The 25,172-nt window shown below is 37.5% G+C and overlaps 1 protein-coding gene across 5 annotated transcripts in view; it reads left to right on the forward strand.

Annotated features, from left to right (window-relative positions):
• Positions 1-25,172, forward strand: part of LOC127869210 (CAD protein-like) — a 134,381-nt gene that overhangs the window by 101,983 nt on the left and 7,226 nt on the right. Inside the window, exons 29-38 of one of the 5 annotated variants that reach the window (XM_052411572.1) lie at positions 634-797; positions 1,889-2,056; positions 3,072-3,203; positions 6,845-7,046; positions 8,183-8,298; positions 8,785-9,000; positions 9,648-9,855; positions 18,086-18,127; positions 22,863-23,023; positions 25,058-25,135. In XM_052411572.1, coding sequence (XP_052267532.1) covers positions 634-797; positions 1,889-2,056; positions 3,072-3,203; positions 6,845-7,046; positions 8,183-8,298; positions 8,785-9,000; positions 9,648-9,855; positions 18,086-18,127; positions 22,863-23,023; positions 25,058-25,135 — 1,487 coding nt within the window. Of the gene's footprint in view, positions 1-633; positions 798-1,888; positions 2,057-3,071; positions 3,204-6,844; positions 7,047-8,182; positions 8,299-8,784; positions 9,001-9,647; positions 9,856-18,085; positions 18,128-20,040; positions 20,066-21,776; positions 21,843-22,862; positions 23,024-25,057; positions 25,136-25,172 lie in introns of those variants that run through there. The other 4 variants (XM_052411573.1, XM_052411570.1, XM_052411574.1 and 1 more) reach the window with 4 other exon arrangements.

Here is a 25,172-nt window from a genome sequence, read left to right on the forward strand (position 1 = left end):
GGCAGTTTTGTGAAAACTGAAATTTTGTGATTGAAATATTTTTCCAAAATGAATTTCATATATAACTTATTTTAATGAAAATAACAATATCATATTTATAATATTATGTACTTTATTAGATGAGATTTAAATAAAATTACGATATAATAATCATCAGACACTCCGGAAAAAAAAAAGTCAAATAATTTTTTTACAAACATTTTGATTTTGAAATGGTACCATTGGTATTAAAAGGACCAGCAGATACGGCTTACAAAAGCCTGAAAAAGATTGTCACCATTTTCACAGTATTGCTCCATGCAGACTTTAATCTGTTCCTAAACATGTGATATTTAATTAGATCTCTCTGTTTCTGGGGAAGATTTTTCACAGTGTTTATTAATAAATACAGGAACTGTGATGTTGCCTCTTCATTTAATAATTCAATTTATGAATGTTACCATTTTCAGTATATTTCTCAATCAAAGTTTAATCTGTTTTCCAACATGTGATATTTTATTAAGATCTCTCTTTTATATGGAAGGTTTCATTGACAGGCAACCAATTTTAGGATCATTTGCACATTCAAAGTAAAATATGTCAGCTATATGTGATATTTGAATGAGATGTAACTTTTTATGTTTCCTTGTGAAGGTTTCATTGACGTTCACGTTCACGTACGTGAGCCTGGGGCCACCCACAAGGAGGACTGGAGCTCCTGCACTGCGGCAGCGCTGGCAGGGGGTGTGACCACCATCCTGGCCATGCCCAACACCAACCCACCCACAGTGGACGAGGCAGCGTTCAACCTCACCCAGGTGAGCGGGCTGGGTGGTAGGGATTTCTGTTGTTCTTTGATGGTGTGGGAGATAATAGATGTCAATCATATAGCTTATGTGGGAGGTATTTATGGTATTTTGTCAAAAGGCCGTTTTGGTGAATTTCATAGTATTATGTTCATTAACTTCATTATAGGCTGTGTTGGAAATTTTTCTGGTATTCTGTTAATTAGTAATGTGGCAGAAATTTCTTGTGTTATAGCCATATGCTGTTAGAGATTTCTGTATTCTGTCAATATGTGGTATGGAATTGTTTTGGTTTATCTGGTGTTATTTCAATAGGGTAAAGGGGATTGATGTCTAATTTTTAACCAGGTTTTCCGAAGGAAAAAACTGGTTATTAGATTGGCGAATGCGGGCGGGCTGGCTGGCTGGCGGGCTGGGGGCTGGCGGGCGGGCGGAACAAGCTTGTCCGGGCCATAACTATGTCGTTCATTGTCATATTTTAAAATCATTTGGCACATTTGTTCACCATCATGGGACGGTGTGTCGCACGAAAGAATCACGTCAATATCTCCAATGTCAAGGTCACCACAACTTAAAATAGATTTATTTTGAAACAAACTTACAAAGGGGGTTAATTGTGTTTGTTCATTTCAAAAGTTCAGTTTGAGTTGTCTTCCTTAATCAGATTTTTTTTCACAATGAAAACCTGGTTTTGTGACAATTTTGTCCCTTGTATGTCAATAGACTGTAAGTGTGGGAGGGGGTATGTGGTATACCATAAAAAGGTTGTAGATATGACTTGGATGATATATTTCTGTTGTTAATAGCTTGTGTAGAATGTTTCTGGTTTAATGTATATAGGCTGTTCCAGATATTTTGGGTATAATGTAAATTTGCCATGTGGAATATATGTCTTAAATTATGGCTAAGTTTGATATGAATGGATTTATTAAATTTGGCTAGATTGGATATGGCTAGAATTGTGTTAATTTGCTTAGTTTGATTTGTCTGAAATAATGTAACTTTGGTAACTCAGATATTTTGGACATTATATAAAAATGGGCTGTTTGAGATGTATCTTGTATTGTTTTAAAAACATACAATATAATGATTAATCTTTGTAGAAACTAGCCCGAGCTGGTGCCAGGTGTGACTTTGGTGTGTATGTGGGAGCCAGTACGGACAACTACAGTAAGCTGACCTCCCTGGCCCCGGCAGCGGCTGGTCTCAAGATGTACCTGAATGAGACCTTCACCACTCTCAAGTTGGACGACCTATCGATCTGGATGAAGGTAAGCATTGTCATGCTGTTTTTGTCCCCTACCAGTTTCACCGGAGGTTACTTATGGTTTGCGCCCGTGTGGCTGTGTGTCCTTGAGTCCGTCAGTCTGTCACATTTTTCTGGATCCTGCAATAACTTGAAAAGTTTTTCATATTTTTCATAAAACTTAAAACATGGACAGATTGCAATATGGAGATTATGCACGTCATTTCATTTTGTTCCTACGTCAAGAATTTTGGTTGCTAGGGCAACAAATAGACTAGAAATCCTGCACATTTTTCTGGATCCTGCGATAACTTTAAAAGTTCTTCATACTTTTTCATGAAACTTGAAACATGCATAGATGTCAATATGGACATTATGCACGTCATATCATTTTCGTCCTACATAAAAAATTCTGGTTGCTATGGCAACAAATAAAAAATAATAATCTGACAATGGTGGAGCCGGTAGAGGACATATATTGCTTGGAAATAGTCTTGTTTACTCTTGTTGGTGCCATTGTTATGTTGTTTGTGTTGTTTTTTACTGGGGGTGGTTCTGAGGTTAACCCTCTACCACTTTGATATGTATTTTTTGTCGCATTTGAAGTCCATTAGAAAGTTAAATTTAATTGAAGAGCTAACTAGATTCAAGTTTTAAAGGCTTCATTTAAAGACATGGTTCTATTTGTCATCTAATAAAAATTATGTCTATATGTTATAGGAACAAATCTGTGCAGAATGTTGGAGATTTTCTCAATAATGTAGATTACTTGAACACGAATGAGTTATGCACTTAACAGCAGAAAATTATCTGAATTGTATACAAACTCTTAAATTTAATGGATTTTTACTAACTTTTCCAGATCTTTTATTCTCATGTTTCATTTATTGATTTTGTTTAAAAAAATAAAATAAATAAGATCCCCGATCACCTATACATGCTGTTAATGATTTCAGCACTTTGAGCACTGTCAGCGTGCCTGGCCCCTGTGTGCTCATACAGAGGGCTCCCATACATAAACATGCTGTTAATGTTTTCAGCACTTTGAGCACTGGCCTCGTGCCTGGCCCCTGTGTGCTCATGCGGAGGGCTCCCACACTGCAGCCGTCATTCTGATGGCAGAGCTGTTCAACCGACCAGTGCACGTGTGCCACGTTGCTAGGAAGGAGGAGGTAGGGTGTTTCTATGGATACCAGTTCCATGTTTGAGCCTCCTGCTTTGAAAACTGGGCTGAATGCATGTTTGTACAGTAGACTCTGCCAATACTGGACTCTCTGAATACCGGAACTCTCATGATTCCGAACGTTCTGGCCAGTCCCGTATTTTCTCCTTCTATTTCTTTGTTAAATAAATGTTGAATAAACCAAACTCTCTCAAAACCAGAAATCGAACGGATATCTCCGTGAATTTGGTCATTTTCAACGTAAAATACATTAAGTTCACTGGACAATCCAAATTCTCAAGATGCCCAAGGCGTAAAAATTACAATACCTAGTCAGCAGAGCGCGTGCGGTGTCACACATTTTGCTCGCGCAATTATCGATAATCAGACTAAACATACCATAAAGGTGTCAAGTGGTTACCGGCTAAAGAAGTCCAATTAAATAATGTAAAACAAACTGTGAATGTCTATAATAGACGTGCTGTAATACCAAAAAGTGATTGACTCGATTGTTTTATTAAGCTTATGATAAACAATTTAATTACAAAATTAATGCATGCCGTTGTGACGATCACTTTCTTGTGATATTTTCGGGTAGTTTAAAAGACCTTATACCCATGTTTTTAACGCTTTAATGGTTGTTTGTCAGATAAAACTGTGAGAAATATGACTGTAAAATATCCATCCATCTTTCTGCAAATTCATTCTTTTCCTTTTCTTGATTTCAAACGCATCTTCAGCATTAATAGTCTCAAATCTACAAGTCTTCTCTAATCTAAAATGTCGCAGCCTCCAGCTAAACGCAGACGCGTAGAGCTTACGTTAGAGGATACGATTAAGCTGATCACGGAATCAACTTCGGCGAGCGCTTCAAGATCGGGAAGTCAACGGTCAGCGTCATCTTGAAGAAAAAGAACGTCTACCAGGAGCAGTGGGAGAGGAATGCGTCTGGCTCCAAGTTCCGTTTTGACAACAAATGCAAGTTAAACCGACTGATGAGCTGACGTGGGAGTGGTTTAGCCGGAAGCGGGCCCAGAACTTCCCTTTGTCTGGACCTGTGATCCAGGAGAAACAAGCAGATTCGCAAAGGAACTGGGGTACCATGACTTCAAGGGGTCCAGCGGCTGGCTCACCTCCTGGAAGTCCCATTACTCAGTGAAGAGGTTCAAGATGTCTGGGGAGATTGCTTGGGTGGAACAGCAGACAGTCAGTGACTTCAAGCCAGCTGCGAGACATCATACAGGGATACAGCCTGGAGACCGAACTCTACCACAAAGTGTTACCTGACAAGACCCTGGCTGTGCGCGGAGACAGTGCACAAGGATAGGATAACAGTCCTCTTCGCATGCAGCGCCACGGGAGAGAAGCTGACAACGCTGGTCATTGGCATGGTAGCAAATACCTGCGGCTTGAAGAACGTGCGACGAGAGTGTCTCGGTGTTACTTACGTCAGTAAAAAGCGTGCGTGGATGACGTCAGATGTGTTCTCTGATTGGCTCTGGGACGTGAATTCAGAGATGCGGAGGAAAGGACGCAAGATCCTGTTATTCCTGTAAAACGCTTTGTCCCACACCGCCGACATGAACCTGAGCCACGTCTAGTCGAGCTTTCTTCCGGCCAACACTACATCCACGCTTCAGCTGCTGGACCAGCTGATCGAGCGTTCAAGGCTGTTTACAGGAGGTTCATGCTGCGAGCGCTGCTGGCCACAATGGAGGAGACTTACTGCCAGTGTTTGTCGCTCAGTGATAATCCTGGACGCCATCAAGTGGACAGTTAAGGCGTGGCAGGAAACACAAGCTTCAACATCCAGAAGTGTTTCAGAGCCTGCGGATTCACAGCGGAGAGCACGGAGACCAGCGACCATTACCCCGACGATGACATGACTCTGGCAGACCTGGTCATGCTTTTCCGGTTCCAGTTGGATGAGCTAACACCACTTGACACAGACGTTGAGACTCATGACTTTAGTGGGATATAGACATCGTCAACTGCTTTAAAGAGGACGCTGCCGATCCAGCAGATGCGGCCGATGATGAGGACCATCAAGAGGAAAGGCCGGAAGTGCCTCCTGTGACTCTCAAAGAGATCCACGACTTTGCTCTCCGTCTGCAGCGGTACGGACATGAGTCAGATGATGACTTCCTGGCAACTACAGACACCCTCATCAACAGTTCAGATATTAAGATCGTAAAGCAGAAATGTGCACTGAAGCAGAGAGTGATCTCGGACTTTTTCAAGAAATCATGAACTTCGTGCATGTGTATGTTTTGACAAGACCTTCTGAGATTATGAATGGCTTGAAAATAATTATGACTCTGTTCTTTTGTGTGTGTGTATGTTTTGTGAATGTGTTATGTCTTGAATTATAAATCGTGCGTCCACAACAATCATATTTGTGTCGATATTCTTCAAAATTGTCTTTGAGGTTTAATTAATTCAAAGCTATTTATAGCGAACTGAAACACAACTCACTCGCCTATATGACAAATGTCACGTACGTATATGTATAAAGCACCACGCTCACTTTGGGATTAATCAAATCAAGTCTGTATGGAATGTTTTTTGCTTTTAATCTAATAAAAACACATTTTTTGAAGAATGCTTTAAACATAAACCTTCCATGAGTACAGTTATCACACGGTACATGTAAATGTATATGGTTTGTTTTATTCTTATATGATTTTGTACACAATTCATACAATGTATGTTTCGGCAATATGCATACTCTTGGTAAACCAGAACTCTCTGAAAACCGGACGATCAGGCCGGTCCCAAGACCATCCGGTTTACAGAGAGTCTACTGTAAAAGTTTTACCCAGATAAGCCTGTGTAGTACGCCTCTATTCTGGATTTTTACTTAGAAAAGACATCCTTTAAACCAAAAATTCAGTTAAAGCTGAAAGTTTTGTCCATGATTAGCCTGTGCAGACTGGAAGCCCAAATCTGGGAGTCACGTTGGGCATTTTCCCAGTTTTCCCAGAATCTGATCTTAGAATAATTCAGTTGTGTTTATCACTAAGGATGTTGTAACGTTTTACAATTATGTTCCGCTCTATTCTATGAAAATATGGGCTTCAAATTCAGTTGCTAGCTAGCATGAATATATCTGTACGATCGACCCTTGTAATAAATAAATCTCAAATTTGTAAGTGAACACATTTTAAAAGACATATGTTTTATATGTCCATCTATAGTTAAATGTTAATTCTTTGACATAAAAAACAAAAACTGCTGTTAAATTTGCAATGCTTATATGATTAGATTTAGCTCCCTGGATCATGTACAATGTTCCTCATATTACCGGTCCTTCTCATTAAAAATAATTAAAATTAAAATACATTAACTGTTAAGCACATCTTGAGTTTTTTTAAAAGTTGAATTATTTATGTACTGATAAAATAAGGAGGGATTATACTATGAGAATAAGGGATACATTTAGTTGAAACAGTCAGGTTTTTTGCAAGATTATTTGTAAGTTTTACAATTGAACTGATCAAGTATTCTTTGAAACATACTTAACGTGAAAACTTTACATGAAATGGTAATTTGCACAATGTGAAAGCACTTAGTATTGGCTTTAATCAATTTGTTTTATGTAAGATGCCAATGCTTATACCAAGTGTTACACTATTTCATTTTTTTTTCTAGATTCTTGTCATTCGTGCTGCCAAGGAACGTGGCTTGCCTGTCACCTGTGAGGTCGCGCCTCATCACCTGTTCTTGACCTCAGATGACCTTGACACTGTGGGTCAAGGTCGCGGAAAGGTCAAGCCACCACTTGTCACTAAGGAGGACCAGGATGCATTGTGGGACAACATGGCCTTTATTGACATCTTTGCAACTGATCATGGTAAATTTATTGTGAAGCAACACATATATATTTATACATTTGAATGATGATAGATGCTTCCTCAAACATTGATCATATTCAAATTATTCTTCAAGATTATAAACTCATGTCATGTTCAGAAGTTTAAAAAACAACAGCATGATTTTCCAAAGAAATGATAAACTGTTTGTAATTTTCAGATAAATGATAAGTAATTTAATTTATCTTCTCTTCCTGGGAGAAGATTAGGAGTTTGCAAAAACCAGTGTCCATTTATGTTGCAATCCAGGTTTTTTTAATTAGTTTTCTACGTACAGTAAACCCTGTTTTCCACAACATCTGAAACTAATTGCTGCGGCAGGAAGCTTTCCTGAACACAACCTGTTTGATTGAATAATTTCTGACCCTTAATGTGGCCAAAGTAAGCATATTCAGCCTCTTTGGACATATAAGAAGTGTGCCTTGAGATGGCCTTAAATCCAATAAAATAGCCCCATTAGGGACTGTGATCATATACTGTACAATCCATTATTTTAGTTAGCTTGAAATTTTGTGTTTTATAAAAAGAAAGACTTTCAATGAAATGTAAATTTGTGGATCTAATTTTGGAAAGATTGAGGAATCTGTGATGCTCATTTTTAACCAGGTTTTCCGAAGGAAAAAACTGGTTATTAGATTGGCGAATGTCGGCAGGCGGGCGGGCGGTACAAGCTTGTCCGGGCCATAACTATGTCGTTCATTATGAGATTTTAAAATCAATTGGCACATTTGTTCACCATCATTGGACGGTATGTCGCGCGAAAGAATTACGTCGATATCTCCAAGGTCAAGGTCACACTTTGAGTTCAAATGTCAAAAATGGCCATAAAATGAGCTTGTCTGGGCCATAACTATGTCCTTCATGTTGAGATTTTAAAATCATTTGGCACATGTGTTCACCATAACTGGATGGTGTGTCGCGAGAAAGAATTACGTTGATATCTCCAAGGTCAAGGTCACACTTTGAGTTGAAAACCTGGTTTTGTGACAATTTTGTCCCTTGTCTGATGTGTTCTTGTTTGATTCGTGGTCTGTTAACCCATAAAAACAACACAAATTAAATTCCCACAAATATAAATTCTTTTACAGTTTGTGAATAGCACGTTGCTTTTCTTCAGCCCCTCACACAGTGGAGGAAAAGAACAGTGACAACCCTCCACCTGGCTTCCCTGGTCTTGAGACTATGGTACCCCTCCTGCTGACAGCTGTCGCTGAGAGCAGGCTAACTATAGAGGTAGGTTATGTTTGTTGTTAGCATGGTTACCATAGATGTATGTGTTGTTTCCATGCTATGATATGTATGTGCTGTTACCAAGATAACCATAGATGTATGTATTATAACTAATACAAATTTGTTGATATTGTTACCATTCTTACTACAGATTCATGTGTGTAACCATAGTTACTATAAATGGATATGTGATTATTATATAGAAATGTTTTTACTATGCTAACTGTAGATGTATGTGTGTTTACATTAACCATAGATGTTTATGTTGTAACCATGGTAACAATAGATGTATGTGTTGTTACCATGGTAAACAGAGATGGAATTGTTTTTACAATTGTTACTATAGATGTATGTGTCATTTCCTTGTTTGCCACAATTTTGTGAACTTCGTTTGTCATAATGATGTCAAATCTTCCATTTTGTCTCTACACACTGTTTTACCCTTTTACGCTAGCAAAATTTCGCCATTTTTTCCCACTTTACATGTAGGATCTGGTTGAGCGTCTGTACACAAACCCCCGTAAGATCTTCAACCTCCCCGAGCAACCGGACACATACATAGAGATTGACCTTGAGACAACCTGGATCATCCCCCCTGCCATGAAGTTTAGCAAGGCTCAGTGGACACCGTTTGCTGGTCGCAGTGTGAAGGGGATGGTTCGTAGGGTGGTACTTCGCGGAGAGGTCGCCTATATTGACGGGGAGGTAGGGATCTGTGGATCTGTTTTCAGGGCAGGGTTATTATGTTTATTGTTTTTCATGGATTTTGTGAACCATTCTGCCATTAGCATTTGTAAGTTGATAATCCATATCTTAGATTGCTGCAATCATTTTTTCTTTTAATTATTTTCAAGGCAAAAGCTCAAGAAAAGTACAGATTTTCACTGAAATCAGATGTTACATCACACAACTGAGCAGAAAAATGTCATTTTACATCATTTGTTTGCTTTATCCCTCATTGAGGTTGTGCAGTGATGTTTATACTGAGTTATAAGATTGACCCAGAAGGGGACTTCTGTTTTGTCTGTTAGGCAGTTCTTGTTTAACAAGTTTATTGAGCCTCATTCTGAGTAAACTGGCCTCAATGCATATGAGTAAAGTGTCAGCCAGTGTCATCCAAGTTTATCCTGTGCAATTTGCACAGGCTAATCAGGGAAACACTTTCCACTGTAAGTGGATTTAGGTTTCAAATAGAATTCCTTTAACACACTGTCCATAAAAGCAAACAAGTGTTTTCCTTGATTAACTTGTGCAAACTGCACAGGCTTATCTGGAATGACGATTCGGCCCATTATTCCCAGAACAAGGCTCAGTTGATATTAGTGAACATGATATTTATTGCTATTGATCAGGTGCTAGCCAGGCCAGGGTTCGGCTTGGACGTTCGATCCATGAGGCCCCCTCCGGCCGCTGACCAGCTGTCCATCAACATACCACCCCTCTCATCCCTGCCAACCTCGGAACCAACCAGCCCCTTGAAGCGTATCCCGGGAGATGTCCGGCCCACCTTTCCCTCCCTGCCCAAACCTGGCAGGTTTACGGACACCTATAATCTTCATGGTAAGTGGGAGGAAAACATATGTCAGTGCTTGTATTGTTGTTGTATTGTTGCTTCAAATGAATACTGTTGTTTTACTGTCTCTTAAAAAGAATACATTTATTTGTATTGTTGCTTCAAAATATTTCTTTTTTGTTTTGTTGCTTCAAAAGCATTTGCCTGATTTTTATTTTATAATTTAATTGAAAAACAAGTTGTAGATGGGTTATATTGAAGTCATTTGAGTTGGTGGATTTGATGGTCAGTTGGTTGGCAAAAAAAAGTAAGTTTGGGCAGTGAAATAACTTGCACATTTCTGGAAACTTATGGAAAAGTATAAGATCATCATAAAGAATAGATTTACATGTACAAGACACTTTCATACCTGTTGATCTTCACAGGGGTGTGTTTTTTCCGCTGATTTCCGCGGATTGGGTTGTCCGGGGGTCATTTTTGCGGTTTATGTAAATTTGTTAAAAAAAATTGGGGAGGGGGGTTTGATTGATTCCGTGGGCGTATTTCATAAGCCACCCAAAAAATCCACGGCCTGCGAATCCTCACTTCGTATTAATCTGCCTAGGATTATTTGAAACGAGATGTAATTGGCTGTTGTTTCCCAATCTTCCAATTCAAATTGGTCTTTAAAAATGTGATTCATATTTCTTTGCTGATTCGTTTGCTCATGGCTCTCTTCGACCCTTGTGAAAGATTATTGAATGAACGAAAGAATCTAACAAAATCTCGGAAATTAAAAAATAAGTTTTCATGAGAAACAACAGTGGATATTAATCAGAAAGCGATACCACTTTTTGAATGGGTATGGAAAATCAACTGTCTTGGTGAGGCTAAAGTCATATTCCATGTGAAGAAATCTTGAACTACGGATCCCATGGTAAATTGTCGTTAGTTGAATACTGTAAGATTGTTCACGGGGATTGGAACACCCTTTGATTTTGATCACAAATAATACTGGGGACTTTGCATAAAATGTTAATAAATGTGAATTTAAAAAGGCTTTCATAAATAAATCTTGTTTATAAGTTTAAGATGGTGTTTATTTTAATGTCTGTTTAAAGGGTTTTCATTGCGTTATGCACTCGATTCGCGTTGCCAAAATCAGTCCACAGAATTTTCCTCCCCTCAGACTTCACCTCAGTCACACCCCTGTCTTCATGTTCCCAAGTAATTTTCACCTAAGAATAGTTGACAAACCGGTTTTGGGGTAGGAATCATGTTTGTGACTGCTAAAGTCCAGTCCATTTGTGTGAAAATTGTTCAGAAAATGATAAAAGCATAAAACTTTGCAGAAATGGAGTTAATGTTATAACAATTAATTTCGGATATGGACCCATCTGAAAAAATCAAAATGGCGGATTTTGGCAACCATTTTAAAATGGCGGCCATAATTTGTTAATAAAAAATCTTCAGAAAATCATAACAAATATATTTTTTAATATATTTCAATAAAATTTGGTATACAAATCTCTAAAAAATATCCCCAATCAATAAACGTATTCAATTTGCAAAAATACAACGGCCATCTTAAATAGCGGCCATTTTGAAAATTATATTTTTCGAAATTGCCAAAAAAGAAAATTCATTTTTTTATTATGTTTTATTAATAGTAGGAGGACTGAGCATTGAGTCTTATTCTAGAAATGTTGTCGAATCGCAATAAATACTGACCATTTCTCAGCTAGTACAGTTCAACTGTGCAATACGTGCTAGAAATGATGCAGATGCAATTTACCATTCTTCAGATAGAGAGCCTCCATTGCCAATATACTTAGAAATGGTTATCCACGCAGAAACAAGAAAAAAGGATCTTGTTGATAAACTTTTCAGTTTAAGACTCAGCATATCATATGACAGATTGATGAATATATCGAAAGCAATTGGGTAATTCTATTTGTGACAGATTTCAAAATGATGAAGTTGTTTGTCCAGCAAAACTTCGTGGCAATATTTTTACAACCGGAGCAGTTTATAATATTGACCACAATCCAAGCTCCACTACAGCTAAAGGATCGTTGCATGGAACAGCGATTTCTCTATTTCAACACCCAGAAGTTGATAACCTAGGTACTGACAGAGAAGGGATATTTATCAATGAAAATCTGAAAAGAGACAAAATAAAACCGTTACCAGAAAGATACTCAATAGTACCACCTGTCATTCTCCCGAAACAGCCAGCTGCTGTACCACTTTTGTTGATCCATTCAGACCATTCCAGTGATGCACAAGACTTATTAGAAGAGCTTATAAAATATATATAAAAACATGTAGTATAAAAATAACATTAGCGCATATGACTTCTACTGTAAAACCATTAAATTTCATGTGGTATGAATTTTCGTGGATTTTGTTGGTCCGCTGAACCACGAATTCAAGTATCAACAATTATTTATACATTTGTAATCCGAAATCGGTCATTTCAGAATGTCATGTCGGGAAATCATGCTATAGTAGGAGAACGTGTCTGAACTTTTCCCGTCTTCAACCATTTTGAAAGAGACATTGTTTGATTGAGCTATGCTAGTTAATACAATATGTTGTTTTCTTTATAAGTGTTTGGGTAATAATACTTTTTAAATCAAACAATGTATTTAAACTGTACATCAACAATTGTTCTCTTTTAGGTGATGCGTCAAATTAACAGTTTGCAGATTTATCACATATGTCAATTAGTGCCAATTAAAGTTTAGGTTTTCACACGTGTATTTTGGGGACCTTATTACTCATTTGTTACTACTAGGGATCGATTGCGCTGAGAATTGCAAATATTGTCAAAACAACATTGATGGTAATTAGCGAGCGGTGACAAACAAGTGCGCCGCTTTATTGCTCTAATCGACAATACTCGGCAACACTTTCATGCTTCAGTGCACATTAACCTCAAGTCTTGCTGTCAACACAGATTAGCAGATTATGCTTCGTTATTACTCTTGTTGTTTTAATAAAAGTTAAATTATTATGACGGTCAGTCTTCCCCAAAAATTTGAAATCCACGAAATTACGTGTCAACAAATTAGTTGTTTTTTATTAAACCACGAAATTTCATACCGACGAATTTCTATACGTTTACAGTATGTAGCACTTACAATTGCTTTGATGATGCAATTCTGGATCTAGCATCAAACTTGAGATGTTCTATCTGAACATATTCATGCTTATATGTAAACTTAATTGGGCTTACTCTTGCTAATTTAGAGGTGGCTCAATCATGTACGCCAGGAGATAGAAAAAGGTGATGCTAGAGACAATGATACAATGACATGGCCTGCCTTTCATGCAAATTTATCTCAGAGTCATTTGGTTAAGGCCATTCCTTTGGACATTAGTTCCATATTACCCTTGTTTCAGAAAGAAGCGACGTCTGCTGCAATGATTCGGCACTCAATGACCATTATCAAAGTCTGTGTCAATTTTCTTAATCCAGGACATATTCGTGTTTTGGCATGTGATCAGCCACTTTATGCCCTAGCCAAAAACATTCAATGGATTTGGCCCGAGAGATACAGAGAGAGAGAATCTTATTGTAGTGATGTTTGGTGGTCTTCACATAGAGATTGCTGCTTTGAGAAAGATTGGGGATTGGCTACAGGATAGTGGCTGGGTGAATGCGTTAAGTCAGTCTAATGTTGCATCTGCCGGTACAGTAGACTAGTTCCTTAAGTAATCACATGTAACTAGACCCCGACATGTGCAACATTTAACTGCTTGTTATTACATATCTTGATGCATAAAGCCTATAATCACTTTTTAGACAGTGTCAATGATATAGCGATCAATAGTATCAGTTTTTAGGAGTGAAAAGAAAGCAGAGAAATGGAAAGTCCACTGTTCAAATTCTGGTCACTTACATTTAAGTTTGATCTGATAGTTCTTATCTTTGTCAGGTCACTATGAGAAAGAAATTTTGAGCTGTATAAAGAATCTTTAACCATGTTAATTCCCTGGTTCTTCGCCTTTGACCATCCAAATTACGCTCGTTGGCTCCCTATTCATGTGAGAGATATGATAGAATTGGACAGCATAGCACCAAGTATAGCGACAGAATTTAAGAAGTGTCATTTTGTTGTACAAAAAACTCACCACGCATTTTCTGCAATAGCTATGGACCATGCTCATGAGCAAAACAACAATTTAGCGAAGGGAGAAGGTGGAGTTATTGGGCTTACAGAGATGGTATGTGGTCCAGAAATGGCTCGTGTGGTCAATGAGTTTGAGATTTCATAAGAACGTATCAAGCAAGAACAAACTAAAGGGCCGGACATAAAACACCATGAGCAAGTAGAAAGTAAACAGAACTCATTTGTTAAAAAAGTCAAAGCGATGACAAATACTCTTGAGAAAATGGGTAATCCATTCTTGGAAGAATGTGAGGATCTTTTAGTCATATGCACGTGTGACATTGCTGTTCTGAATGTTGCAAATACAATACGAAATATTGAACAGATTGGGAAGAATCAATACCAGGAATTTACACAAGACAAATTGGACAATCGAACTTAACCACTTTCTGATCCCATAAAACAAAATATATTACATCTATTCAGTCGTCAAGAATCCAAGGTTGTTGCAAAGGATAAACAGCAAATTAGTTCACTTAAACAGAATTGTTCGTTATTTTCTCAGTTGTATGTCTTCTGTCAAGTTTGTGACTGTAATCTTGACGAATTCTTTAGTCATGAGAATCAAGCTTATCCACCTTCTCTTTCACAATTCGGACAGTTGAGACTCAGTTCAAAGTCAGATTTGTTAGTGCCTCTAGAGAAGATCATCACATCAGAATCTGAAAGTCCCGAGATAGAAGCTTTGATCGTAGACGGAGCTGTAATTGTTAATATGCTGAACCCAAGATATTCAAGACGTTCCAAGATTATGCCAAAAACGTTTTTCTACCTTATATTGATAACCAATTGAAGACGTGTAGCAGAGTTGATGTATGGGATGAATAGCGCCAAGGCAGTTTAGAAGCTTCAACCCATGGCAAGTGTGGAAAAGGAATAAGAAGACGTGTTCAGGCAGATTCAGCCATTCCATGAAACTGGGAATCTTTTTTTCGCATTGATGACAATAAGAGTTATTTACCTATCTAGCAGAACAGTTATCGACAATTAACGCAACCAATGACAAGATAGTGGTTTGGACACTCAGAATGGAAGTTGTGTGCAATTGCCCAAGCAAGGATACTAGTAAAATATCACCGTGTAACCATGAAGAGGCAGACACGAGCATTATGTTACACGTTTAAGATGCAGTACACACTGATGTGCGTCAAATAATGATCAGAACCGTAGATACTGATGTTGTTGCCATTGCAATATCGATTGTGCATAAACTGAACATACTTACCTTGTGGATTGCATTTGGAGTCTGTAAAAATCTAAGATACATACCAGTTCATGAAACCGCTGCCAATTTGGGATCTTCCAAGTCCAGTGCATTTCTTTTCTTTCGTGCCTTAACCGGCTGTGACCAAGTGTCATTCTTTTCTAATTGTGGAAAGAAACCTGCATGGGAAACATGGTCCGTCTTTGATGAATTAACTACAGTTTTCGAAACACTGAGTGATAAGCCAGATATCAATAGCATCAATGAATGTACTTCAAACATAACTTTCTGTGGTATTGTTGTATGATAGGAGCAGTGAGTGCATAACCATAGATGAGGCAAGAAAATATTTTTTTACTCGAAAAGGGCGTGCTGTAATATCCCACCAAGCTCTGCCGCGTTACACCAACACATCAAGAGAGCGGCTTACCAGGCAGGATTTTGCTGGGGACAGTCACTGATCAAACAACAAGAGCCCCAACCACCTAACCTTGGCAGCGCGACAAAGATGGAATGTGGGAACCTTTCTGGACAACCTTACAGCAAGCGTCTGAGTCTTGTGCTGAACTCATCAGATGTGGATGCAAAAGTGAAAATGGCTGCCGAGGACGTTGCAAGTGTGTTAAAGCAGCTTTGAGCTGCACAGCTCTACTTAAATCTGCACAGCTCTATGTAAATGTGGAGGGAAATGTGATAGGGAAATGTGATAGGGAATGAAAACATTAACTTTTACTTTGGACTTGACAATAATTGTTTATTTGATCATGCACATGTGATCTGTGTTGTTTACGGATAGTGAACTCTTAATTAACCTAAATTTGTTTAAAAAACTATTCAAATTATACCAACCACTTGCTATTGTTATTATGTTGACAGTGTATGTTTCAAATAAATCGTTTAAAATGTTCAAGACAGTATAATATAATATTTTGTAATAATTTTGACAAATGTGACTAGAATTTCATATTTCAAGATGGCCGTCATTTAATTTGATCATATTTATTTTTTAATTTGGTTTTTGATAACATTAGATCTTATTTATTTTTAATTTGGTTTTTATAACATTTATACGGTCATTTGCATGGAAAATACAAGATTTCAGATCAGTTGATACATTAATACTATTTTGATGAATTTTTAAAATGTATTTTTTGGAAATTTGATGGCCGCCATTTTAAAATGGCCGCCATACCCTTATATGCAAATTTTTGAGAGTGGGTCCATATCTGATCTTATTCAGTATGCTCTTAGCTAGTATTCTGCAAATTTTCATGCTTGAACAATTCTGGTGGAAATCTGCACAAATCGACTGGACTACTATACACAATGTCAATTTGTCTTCCTGGGTATTACCAGTGTTTTAAGGGAAGATATTCAGAACATCGCATCATGGAGATAAAACCCTATTCTCCATTGCTAGGCAGACACCTTGTTGGCTTGGTAAATCGGACATTAATGACTATGATATTTTATGCCCCCGGAAGGGTGGCATATAGCAGTTGAACTGTCCGTCAGTCCATCCATTTGTCTGTCTGTCCGTCCAAAAACTTTTATATTGGCCATAACTTTTGCAGTATTGAAGAAAGCAACTTGATATTTGGCATGCATGTGTATCTCATGGAGCTGCACATTTTTAGTGGTGAAAGGTCAAGGTCAGCCTTCAAGGTCAAAGGTAAATAAAAACAATCCAAGGGAAGTAACAAGCTGTAAAGGGAGATAATTTCTATTTATCATTTAGCAGGTACAGATCATTTTCGCAAGGGAAGTAATATTTTTTAAAGGGATGTAATACATACAAAATATTACGCTAGTCAATTGTTCCAAGAGTTTGTATCACTCGAGTGGTTTGTGTGATGACGTATCACACGAGAGGCGGAGCCTCGAGTGTGATGCGAAATAGCACAAGCCACGAGAGTGATACAAACTCTTGGAACAATTGACTAGCGTAATATTCCTTTTATTATATACAGCCACTAACGAATTATATTTTTTACTTTAACAAAACTGACAAAACAATGACTAAAACGGTACGCAATAGTTTATTTAAGACGCGTATGAATAAAGTTTATGTAAATTAACGTGTAAACATTCGAACCCGGAAAACACAGGTTTCCGACACGCTTACCTTAATGCCATCGTTAATCCAATATTCATAACAATTAAGTTGACAACTTTAATGCGATGTTTACAACAAAAACGTTGAAACAATATGCACTTCCACTTCTATCTTCCATGTCTTTATCGAAACTTAGTTTAAACCACACTAGTTTATTGTATTCCTATCGAATAATACATTTATGCATGATAAATACGCACTCCAAAATAAGTGTTGAATTCGTTCAATGTTTTTAACAAATAGTTTACTGTTAAAAAACACAACATCCGACAGGTTCTCAAATTCCATAGAGTTTAGATAAAAACTATTGTGTTTCGTCACAGAAATGACGTCACACGATATACTACGTAATATATTTCGTGATATAAAATATTTCTATTTTCGCTGCGCGTAATGTGACGTCATTAAATGGGTTGAAGTAGTCGGGCTAGTATGGTAATACGGATTGGAAACAGCGAGTAGCGTAATACGGGATTTTTTATTTCAACGATTGATACAACCTGTATTTTGATAAAAGCATTAAACAGGTATATAATACAAATAAATAAATCAATCAAAGCGGTGCAGTAGGGGGGTATTGTGTTTCTGACAAACATATCTTGTGTTTATAGAAAAAATCATTATTTTTGTCTTAATTTGTATTTGTTGATGAAGTGCATTACCATAGTTTGAAGGGTCAATCTCAGTTAAAGTGAGAAAAAAGTAGTAAGTCGTATTTTGAATTTTATAAGGTTATCTTACATTTATGCCATTTTCAACATTATGCTATATGTACCATGTATTGTTTTATTTCTGTAAAGCTGCGCATGAAGTGAATATGGACTTCTTTGGTCCGAACAAGGGTAAGATCATCACCAAAACCCACGGACTGCATTATAATGTTTTGGGGGAGAACAAGCTTAAACTGCATTATAATTTACTTTATAAAAGCTTTGTCAAAACCCGCTTACTTCATTGTTAAATACTGTGGGAGAACTGTGAAAACCATGAATTACATTAAAATGTACTGTGGGAGAAGTTAATGTCGAAACCCACGGATTACATTATAATGTTCTGTTGGAGAAGTGACGATCAAACCGACAAACAATATTATAACATAGTGTGGAAGAATTGATTGTCAAACCCCACACACTATATTTTAATTTACTCTCTTAGAACAGAATGTCAAAATTCTTTTGCATTATTGCAGGGGTTTTTCTAGCCATTTTGGGAAAAGGAGTCTGATCAAATTGGGATTTTTTAAACCCATATATATGCCAACTTTGGGAAATTTTTATCGACATAAAGGACCAAATTGGGATTTTTTTTATCAACAAATATTGACACAACAGGTGTTTTCCTGGCCATATTTTATAAAAATCATACAAATTATGGTTATATATATTGTGAGTTGTTTAAGAAATAAAATTGAGATATAGAGCCTAATAATCATAAGACACTTCTTTCTTAAAAAAAAATAAATCTGGTCTGTTTGCTTTGGGATCTGGTCCGTTTAATGGCCTTTTTTACATAGCAGAAAACCCCCTGTATTGAGTCATCTTCTTATTGATGATTCAGCATTGAACATCTAAATATTTATAAAATGAGTGTGTTATGCAACTTTTCAATAGACCATTAAAGGTTAATATTTGATATTCATGGTTTCTTCCTTTTATTTTCTAAAAGGATTTTGACCAAAACACAAGAATATGCGTCTCATTATCACAGTTTTTGTAGCCTAGTCTTCCACAGTCCATCAATAATAGATTGTATTTGAGTGGCTTTTGACCATGGGGATGTTTATGGATAGGATAGATAGGAGCGACATGTAGCGTGGGAAATTTTCTGGAATGACGGATTTTGGGTTGTTTAATTGGTATAAAACGTGTCAAGTGCTGCGGGTGAGAAAATATTTACATGTATTGCACCATTAAGCACAGGGAATGTACTGGAATGTTGGACTTTCAGTTCATTGAATTATTATATACATGTATCTTATGATGAGACTTAAAGTATTGTACCTGCTTAACATTTGTATATCAGATATTATGCTATATAAATTTAACGCTCTACCTGCCTTATCTAATGTTCATACACATTTAGACGCTTGTAATAACTAAGCAATGGATAGGGTTGGCAAAACAGATATGAGCTGCGTTCTGAGAACACTGGGCATAATGCATGTGTGGACAGCACAGGCTAATCTGGGACGACACATATGATTGTGGTGATTCTGGTTGTTGTATTTTCTCTTGTCAGTTTTGTGGCGTTCTGGTATTGTATGAGCGGCATCATGATAAAGTGACTCTATGTAGCAAGCAATAGAGCAGGCTCAGCCAGTGCACTCATGCAGTCTCGTTTGGAGCTACCCTATTCACTATCAAGTCATGCAAGGTTTTATGCTCTAATTTGTGGACAGGCTCTTGACCAGACTGACTTTTTGCGGCATCATAAGTTTGAATGAGTACGCATTATTTGCTTGTTTTCAATTGCAATACCTCTTAAACATATCCATACAGTCTTTCAACTGCTGTGATGTGTTATACAATGTACTTCTTTTTAGCTCACTTGAGCACAACATGCTCATGGTTGTCAATTATTGTTTTCATTGACCATGGTGTGTATTGCATCTAACAATTTTGTTTCTTCGGGGTCAGGTGAGGGACCTTGGGGCTTTGGATTTTACTGTTTGTTGCTCTATTCATGTGCTTTATATTTTTTCTTGTACAAAAGAATGTATATACTTCATTAAAAATATTTTTATCGTTGTTGTTAGCACTTGGTATAAGCCGATTTGGTATGTAAGTATAGAGATTGTGCTTACTTGATATCTGTTTCTAATGTGTTTCTCATTGAACATTATAAAGAAACCTTGCTTTACATGTTGATTTCTGCTCTTTTCCTTCTTATATCAAAATGGATCATCCTCTCCTGAGTTAATCAACATCATTTTATAGCTCAGTGAACTCAGTTGTTGATTAATACTTTTGTTTTGTTATCCACTGCCATAGGCGGAGGGATATTGTTTTGGCGTTGTCCATCCATCCGTCCGTCCGTCTTTCTGTCCGTCAGTCTTTCCGTCCGTACGTCCGTCCGGAGCCATATCTTGGAAGTGCTTTGGCAGATTTCATTGAAACTTGGTATGAGTATATATATGGATAAGAGGATGATGCACGCCAAATGTCATTGTACACCATATGTTAATAACAGAGTTATGGCCCTTTGTATCTTGAAAAAATGCTTTTTTGAGTGTCAGATATAACACTTTTGTGTCCAGAAGCATATTGGCGGTGGATATCAATTCAACGAATTTGCTTGTTTGAAAAAAGGGGCATGATTTTCCCAACTCTGAAATCAATTTTTCATTTGTGACAATTTCATCAGTGAAATTATGCACCCCTCTATGGATTGCAAAGTGATCTATGTAGAAACTGATTAATTGCATTTGTTATGTCCCCGCTTTTTTCCATTAAGTTTTTCACATTTTTCATAGCCCCCCCCCCTTGCTTACCAGCTCATTGTGTAATCTGTTTCCCAACATACCTAACTATGATCCATCTTGTTCTATGTTTTATTCAAATGTTTTATACCGGGTCTTGTTTCTTTATCAGACATGACCTTTTGGGCAATGTCTCCCAGTTCTTGGGCAATGTCTCCCAGTTCTTTGGCAATGTCTCCCAGTTCTTGGGCAATGTCTCCCAGTTCTTGGGCAATGTCTCCCAGTTCTTGGGCACTGTCTCCCAGTTCTTGGGCAATGTCTCCCAGTTCTTGGGCAATGTCTCCCAGTTCTTGGGCAATGTCTCCCAGTTCTTGGGCAATGTCTCCCAGTTCTTGGGCAATGTCTCCCAGTTCTTGGGCAATGTCTCCCAGTTCTTGGGCAATGTCTCCCAGTTCTTGGGCAATGTCTCCCAGTTCTTGGGCAATGTCTCCCAGTTCTTGGGCAATGTCTCCCAGTTCTTGGGCAATGTCTCCCAGTTCTTGGGCAATGTCTCCCAGTTCTTGGGCAATGTCTCCCAGTTCTTGGGCAATGTCTCCCAGTTCTTGGGCAATGTCTCCCAGTTCTTTACATGTGTAATCCCTCTTATATTGATGGGTAACCAAATAAAGTAAGTTTTAAACGTGTTTTTTTTCTTTGAGTAAGTATTGTTTGCACTGTGTCGTTTTTCAACACTGTATTTTACTTGATTAATTGTCTCAAACAGTACATGCTCTCTCTGTTTTCATAAGGGGCATTGCTTTCCCTTTTTTGTACAATACATATCCATCTGTTTTGCTATTTGAATACCAGTATCACTTTTGTTATTGCATGTATTTTGTATCCCCTATTTTTCAGAGGGATTAGTTTAACCCCCCCCTCCCCAAGCCCTTCCAATATTGTTTCAGAAAGAAAATTGTCCTTTTGTATCTCTTCAAGGGTTTAACCTCCCTTGATTGACCTTGTGAATTGTTTCCATTGATTCACCATGTACATCATCTACCTTGACTCGCCATTTGGATTGTCTCCCTTTGTAGTTCCTAAAAGGACTGTGTCCGAGGCTTCATGGTCTCCCATGAAAGGGGAAAACAAAAGTGACCGTGGTATACATATATATGGACAGCAGTCACACAAGTTGATTAAACAGTTACTCTGTTTGAATGCAATTAATAATTAATATGAATTTATATGAATTGGTTTTGCATGTTCAACTAACAAGACATGTATTTGGATTTTTTCCCTGCACACAAGGTATTGTAAACACAATTTTCTCTACTGAATAAGTTTGCTATCGGTGATATTTTTTGATTGAATTATAATAATTAACTTGTTGGAAGTAAGAAACTTAGATAGCATCACCTTATACTTTATTGTAGAATAAAGGTTTTTGCTATTCTTGTAATTATTATATTGTGGAAACATTACTTAACTTCTGAAATCATTTTTTGAATTTGGGATTCGGGTTTTGAATTCATAGTTACGTATGTTGGACTTGCTTTAAAATATGTATTTGTTAAAACATGATATACTTTCAACATTGATTGCTGGTGTGAAATAAAGTTAACATGGCTCATGATTTTACACTAACATAAAATAAAGGTTTTTAATCTGCACAAAACATTGTTTACTAACAAAATGCACGTTTTACAGTTTTGTTATTGATTTATTACATTATAAAACATTTTGAAACATTTGTTAGAAACTTGTCAAGATTTTATATATTAAACCTTTCATCAAAATCTAAAGATAACATAACTAAATCATGAGTTTACTTTTATGAACGATTATGGCTCAATCTCCCAAACAATGTATATTATCTATTTAATGGAAAATTGTTGTGCACCTCTTCTGAACCAATTAGGTTATACTCAGTTTATAGTTCATTGGATGTGTGATGCTAGTTAAGGGCAAAAAAAGGCATAGTGCCCATTACGCTTGACCAAGACACCACTTGCTGCCTACAGTTGATTTGGAAAAAACAAATACAAACTTAATTCCATTTAAGTGTGATTTGTTTTCCCAAAACAATATTTACATGTAGACTACGCAGGTTGATCACGGTACAACACTTTTTACACATGCGCTCACTTCTCCACATAGTGTTCCTAATCTATTTTTATCAGATGGGGTTCGTGGTGACCTTGCAGAGCCCCCTCGCCGTGACCTTGGCCTCTTGTCCCCACAGCCTCTTCCTGGCCCTACGAGAGAGGTCCTGCCCCACATGTTCTCTGGGGGTCTGACTCGTAACCATGTCCTCTCTGTCACCAACTTTAGTAGGGATCAGGTATGTACTTAAAGTGACTACAGGCCTTTTCCTGGCCATTTTGGGAAAAATGCCAATTTCTGAATTGGATTTTTTTTTCGTAAAATAAGTTACTCATTTTTGAAAAATTAATTTAATTCATCTCTTTATAATGTTTCAAATTATAGGTACAAAGTAATGTAAATTATAGTAACACACTTTGTAAGATGTAATTGAAATACAATTTTCATATAAAACATTTTATTCCTCTGATTTTTTTTTAAATCATGAGTGTTTTTTTACATCTCATGTCCGTGCATTAAACCTGGGATTGTGTTTACAATACCTATCATCCGTGGTTCTGATGGATACTCTGATTTCATTCCTCAGCACAAGACCACACTAAAATTGAATTTCTTTCAGTAAAAACTACAAAGATGGTTATTAAAGCTAAAATTCAAATTTTGTCATAGTTTCATAAGTTTAGTAAGTTAATGAGGTAAGTTTGCAGGGACACACTGTGGGTACTCACATAATGCAGCCTGAGTCATGGAAGGACCACAAAAATGTGAATACACAGCATTTATTATTATGTGTTTGCCCATACTCAGTCTTGTTTGTGTTTTCCTTGACTCATTAATGTTTGTGTTGTCCTGTACTCAGTCCTGCTTGTTTTTTCCCCATATTCAGTCTTGTTTGTGTTTTCCTGTACTCAGTTTTGTTTGTGTTTTACAGTACCGAGTCCTGTTTGTGTTTTCCTGTACTCAGTCCTGTTTGTTTTCCCATGCTCAGTCCTGTTTGTGTTTTCCTGTACTCAGTCCTGTTTGTTTTCCCATGCTCAGTCCTGTTTGTGTTTTCCCGAACTCAGTCCTGATTTTGTTTTCCTGTACTGAGTCCTGTTTGTGTAGTTCTGTACTAAGTCCCGTTTTGTGTTTTCCCATACTCAGTCCTTTTGTGTTTTCCTGTACTCAGTCCATTGTGTTTGCTCATACTCAGTCTCGTTTAGTGTTTTACTGTACTAAGTCCTGTTTGTGTTTTTTGTACTTAGACCTGTTTGTGTTTTCTTGTACTCAGTGCTGTTTGTGTTTTCCTGTACTCAGTCATGTTTGTGTTTTCCAATGCTCAGTCCCATTTTGTTTTTTCCTGAACTCAGTCCTGTTTGTGTATTCCCATACTAAGTCCTGTTTGTGTATTCCCTTACTCAGTCCTGTTTGTGTTTTCCCATACTCAGTCCTGTGTGTTTTCTTGTACTCTGTCCTGTTTGTGTTTTCTGGTACTCCGGCATGTTTGTGTTTTCCTGTACTCAGTGATTTTTGTGTTTACCCCTACCTCAGTCTTTTTTTCCCCGTACTCAGTCCTGCCTGTGTTTTCTCGTACTCAGTCCTGTTTGTGTATTCCGATACTCAGTCCTGTTTCTTTTTTCACAAACTCAGTCCTGTTTGTGACTTTCTTTACATAGTCCTGTTTGTGTTTTCCCATACTCAGTCCTGTTTCTATTTTCCCCTGCTCAGTCCTGTTTCTGTTTCCCCTGCTCAGTCCTGTTTGTGTTTTCCCCTGCTCAGTCCTGTTTGAGTTTTCCCGTACTCAGTCCTGTTTGTGTATTCCGGTACTCAGTCCTGTTTCTTTTTTCCCAAACTCAGTCCTGTTTGTGACTTTCTTTACATTGTCCTGTTTGTGTTTTCCCGTACTCAGCCCTTTTTGTGTATTCTGGTACTCAGTCCTGTTTCTGTTTTCACATACTCAGTCCTGTTTGTGACTTTCTTTACTCAGTCCTGTTTGTGTTTTTCCGTACTCAGTCCTGTTTGTGTTTTCCTGTACTCAGTCCTGTTTGTGTTTTTCTTTTCTCAGTCCTGTTAAGTGTTTGACTGTACTCAGTCCTGTTTGTGTTTTCCGATACTTAGTCCTGTTTGTGTTTTTCTGTTGTCAGTCCCGTTAAGTGTTTCCCCCTACTCAGTCCTGTTTGTGTTTTCCTGTGCTCAGTACTATTTGTGTTTTCCCCTACTCAGTCCTGTTTGTGTTTCCTGTTCTCAGACCTGTTTATGTTTTACCGTACTCAGTCCTGTTTGTGGGTTCCAGCTCCACCAGTTGTTTAACCTGGCTCACCAGTTCCGCGCGGCTGTGCAGAGAGACCGGCCATTGAACTACATACTCAAGGTATGGTAGGAAGATTATTGAGTGGAAAAGAGACATA

This window comes from Dreissena polymorpha, chromosome 2 (assembly GCF_020536995.1).
Source record: "Dreissena polymorpha isolate Duluth1 chromosome 2, UMN_Dpol_1.0, whole genome shotgun sequence".
In the NCBI taxonomy this organism is placed as follows: Eukaryota; Metazoa; Mollusca; class Bivalvia; order Myida; family Dreissenidae; genus Dreissena; species Dreissena polymorpha.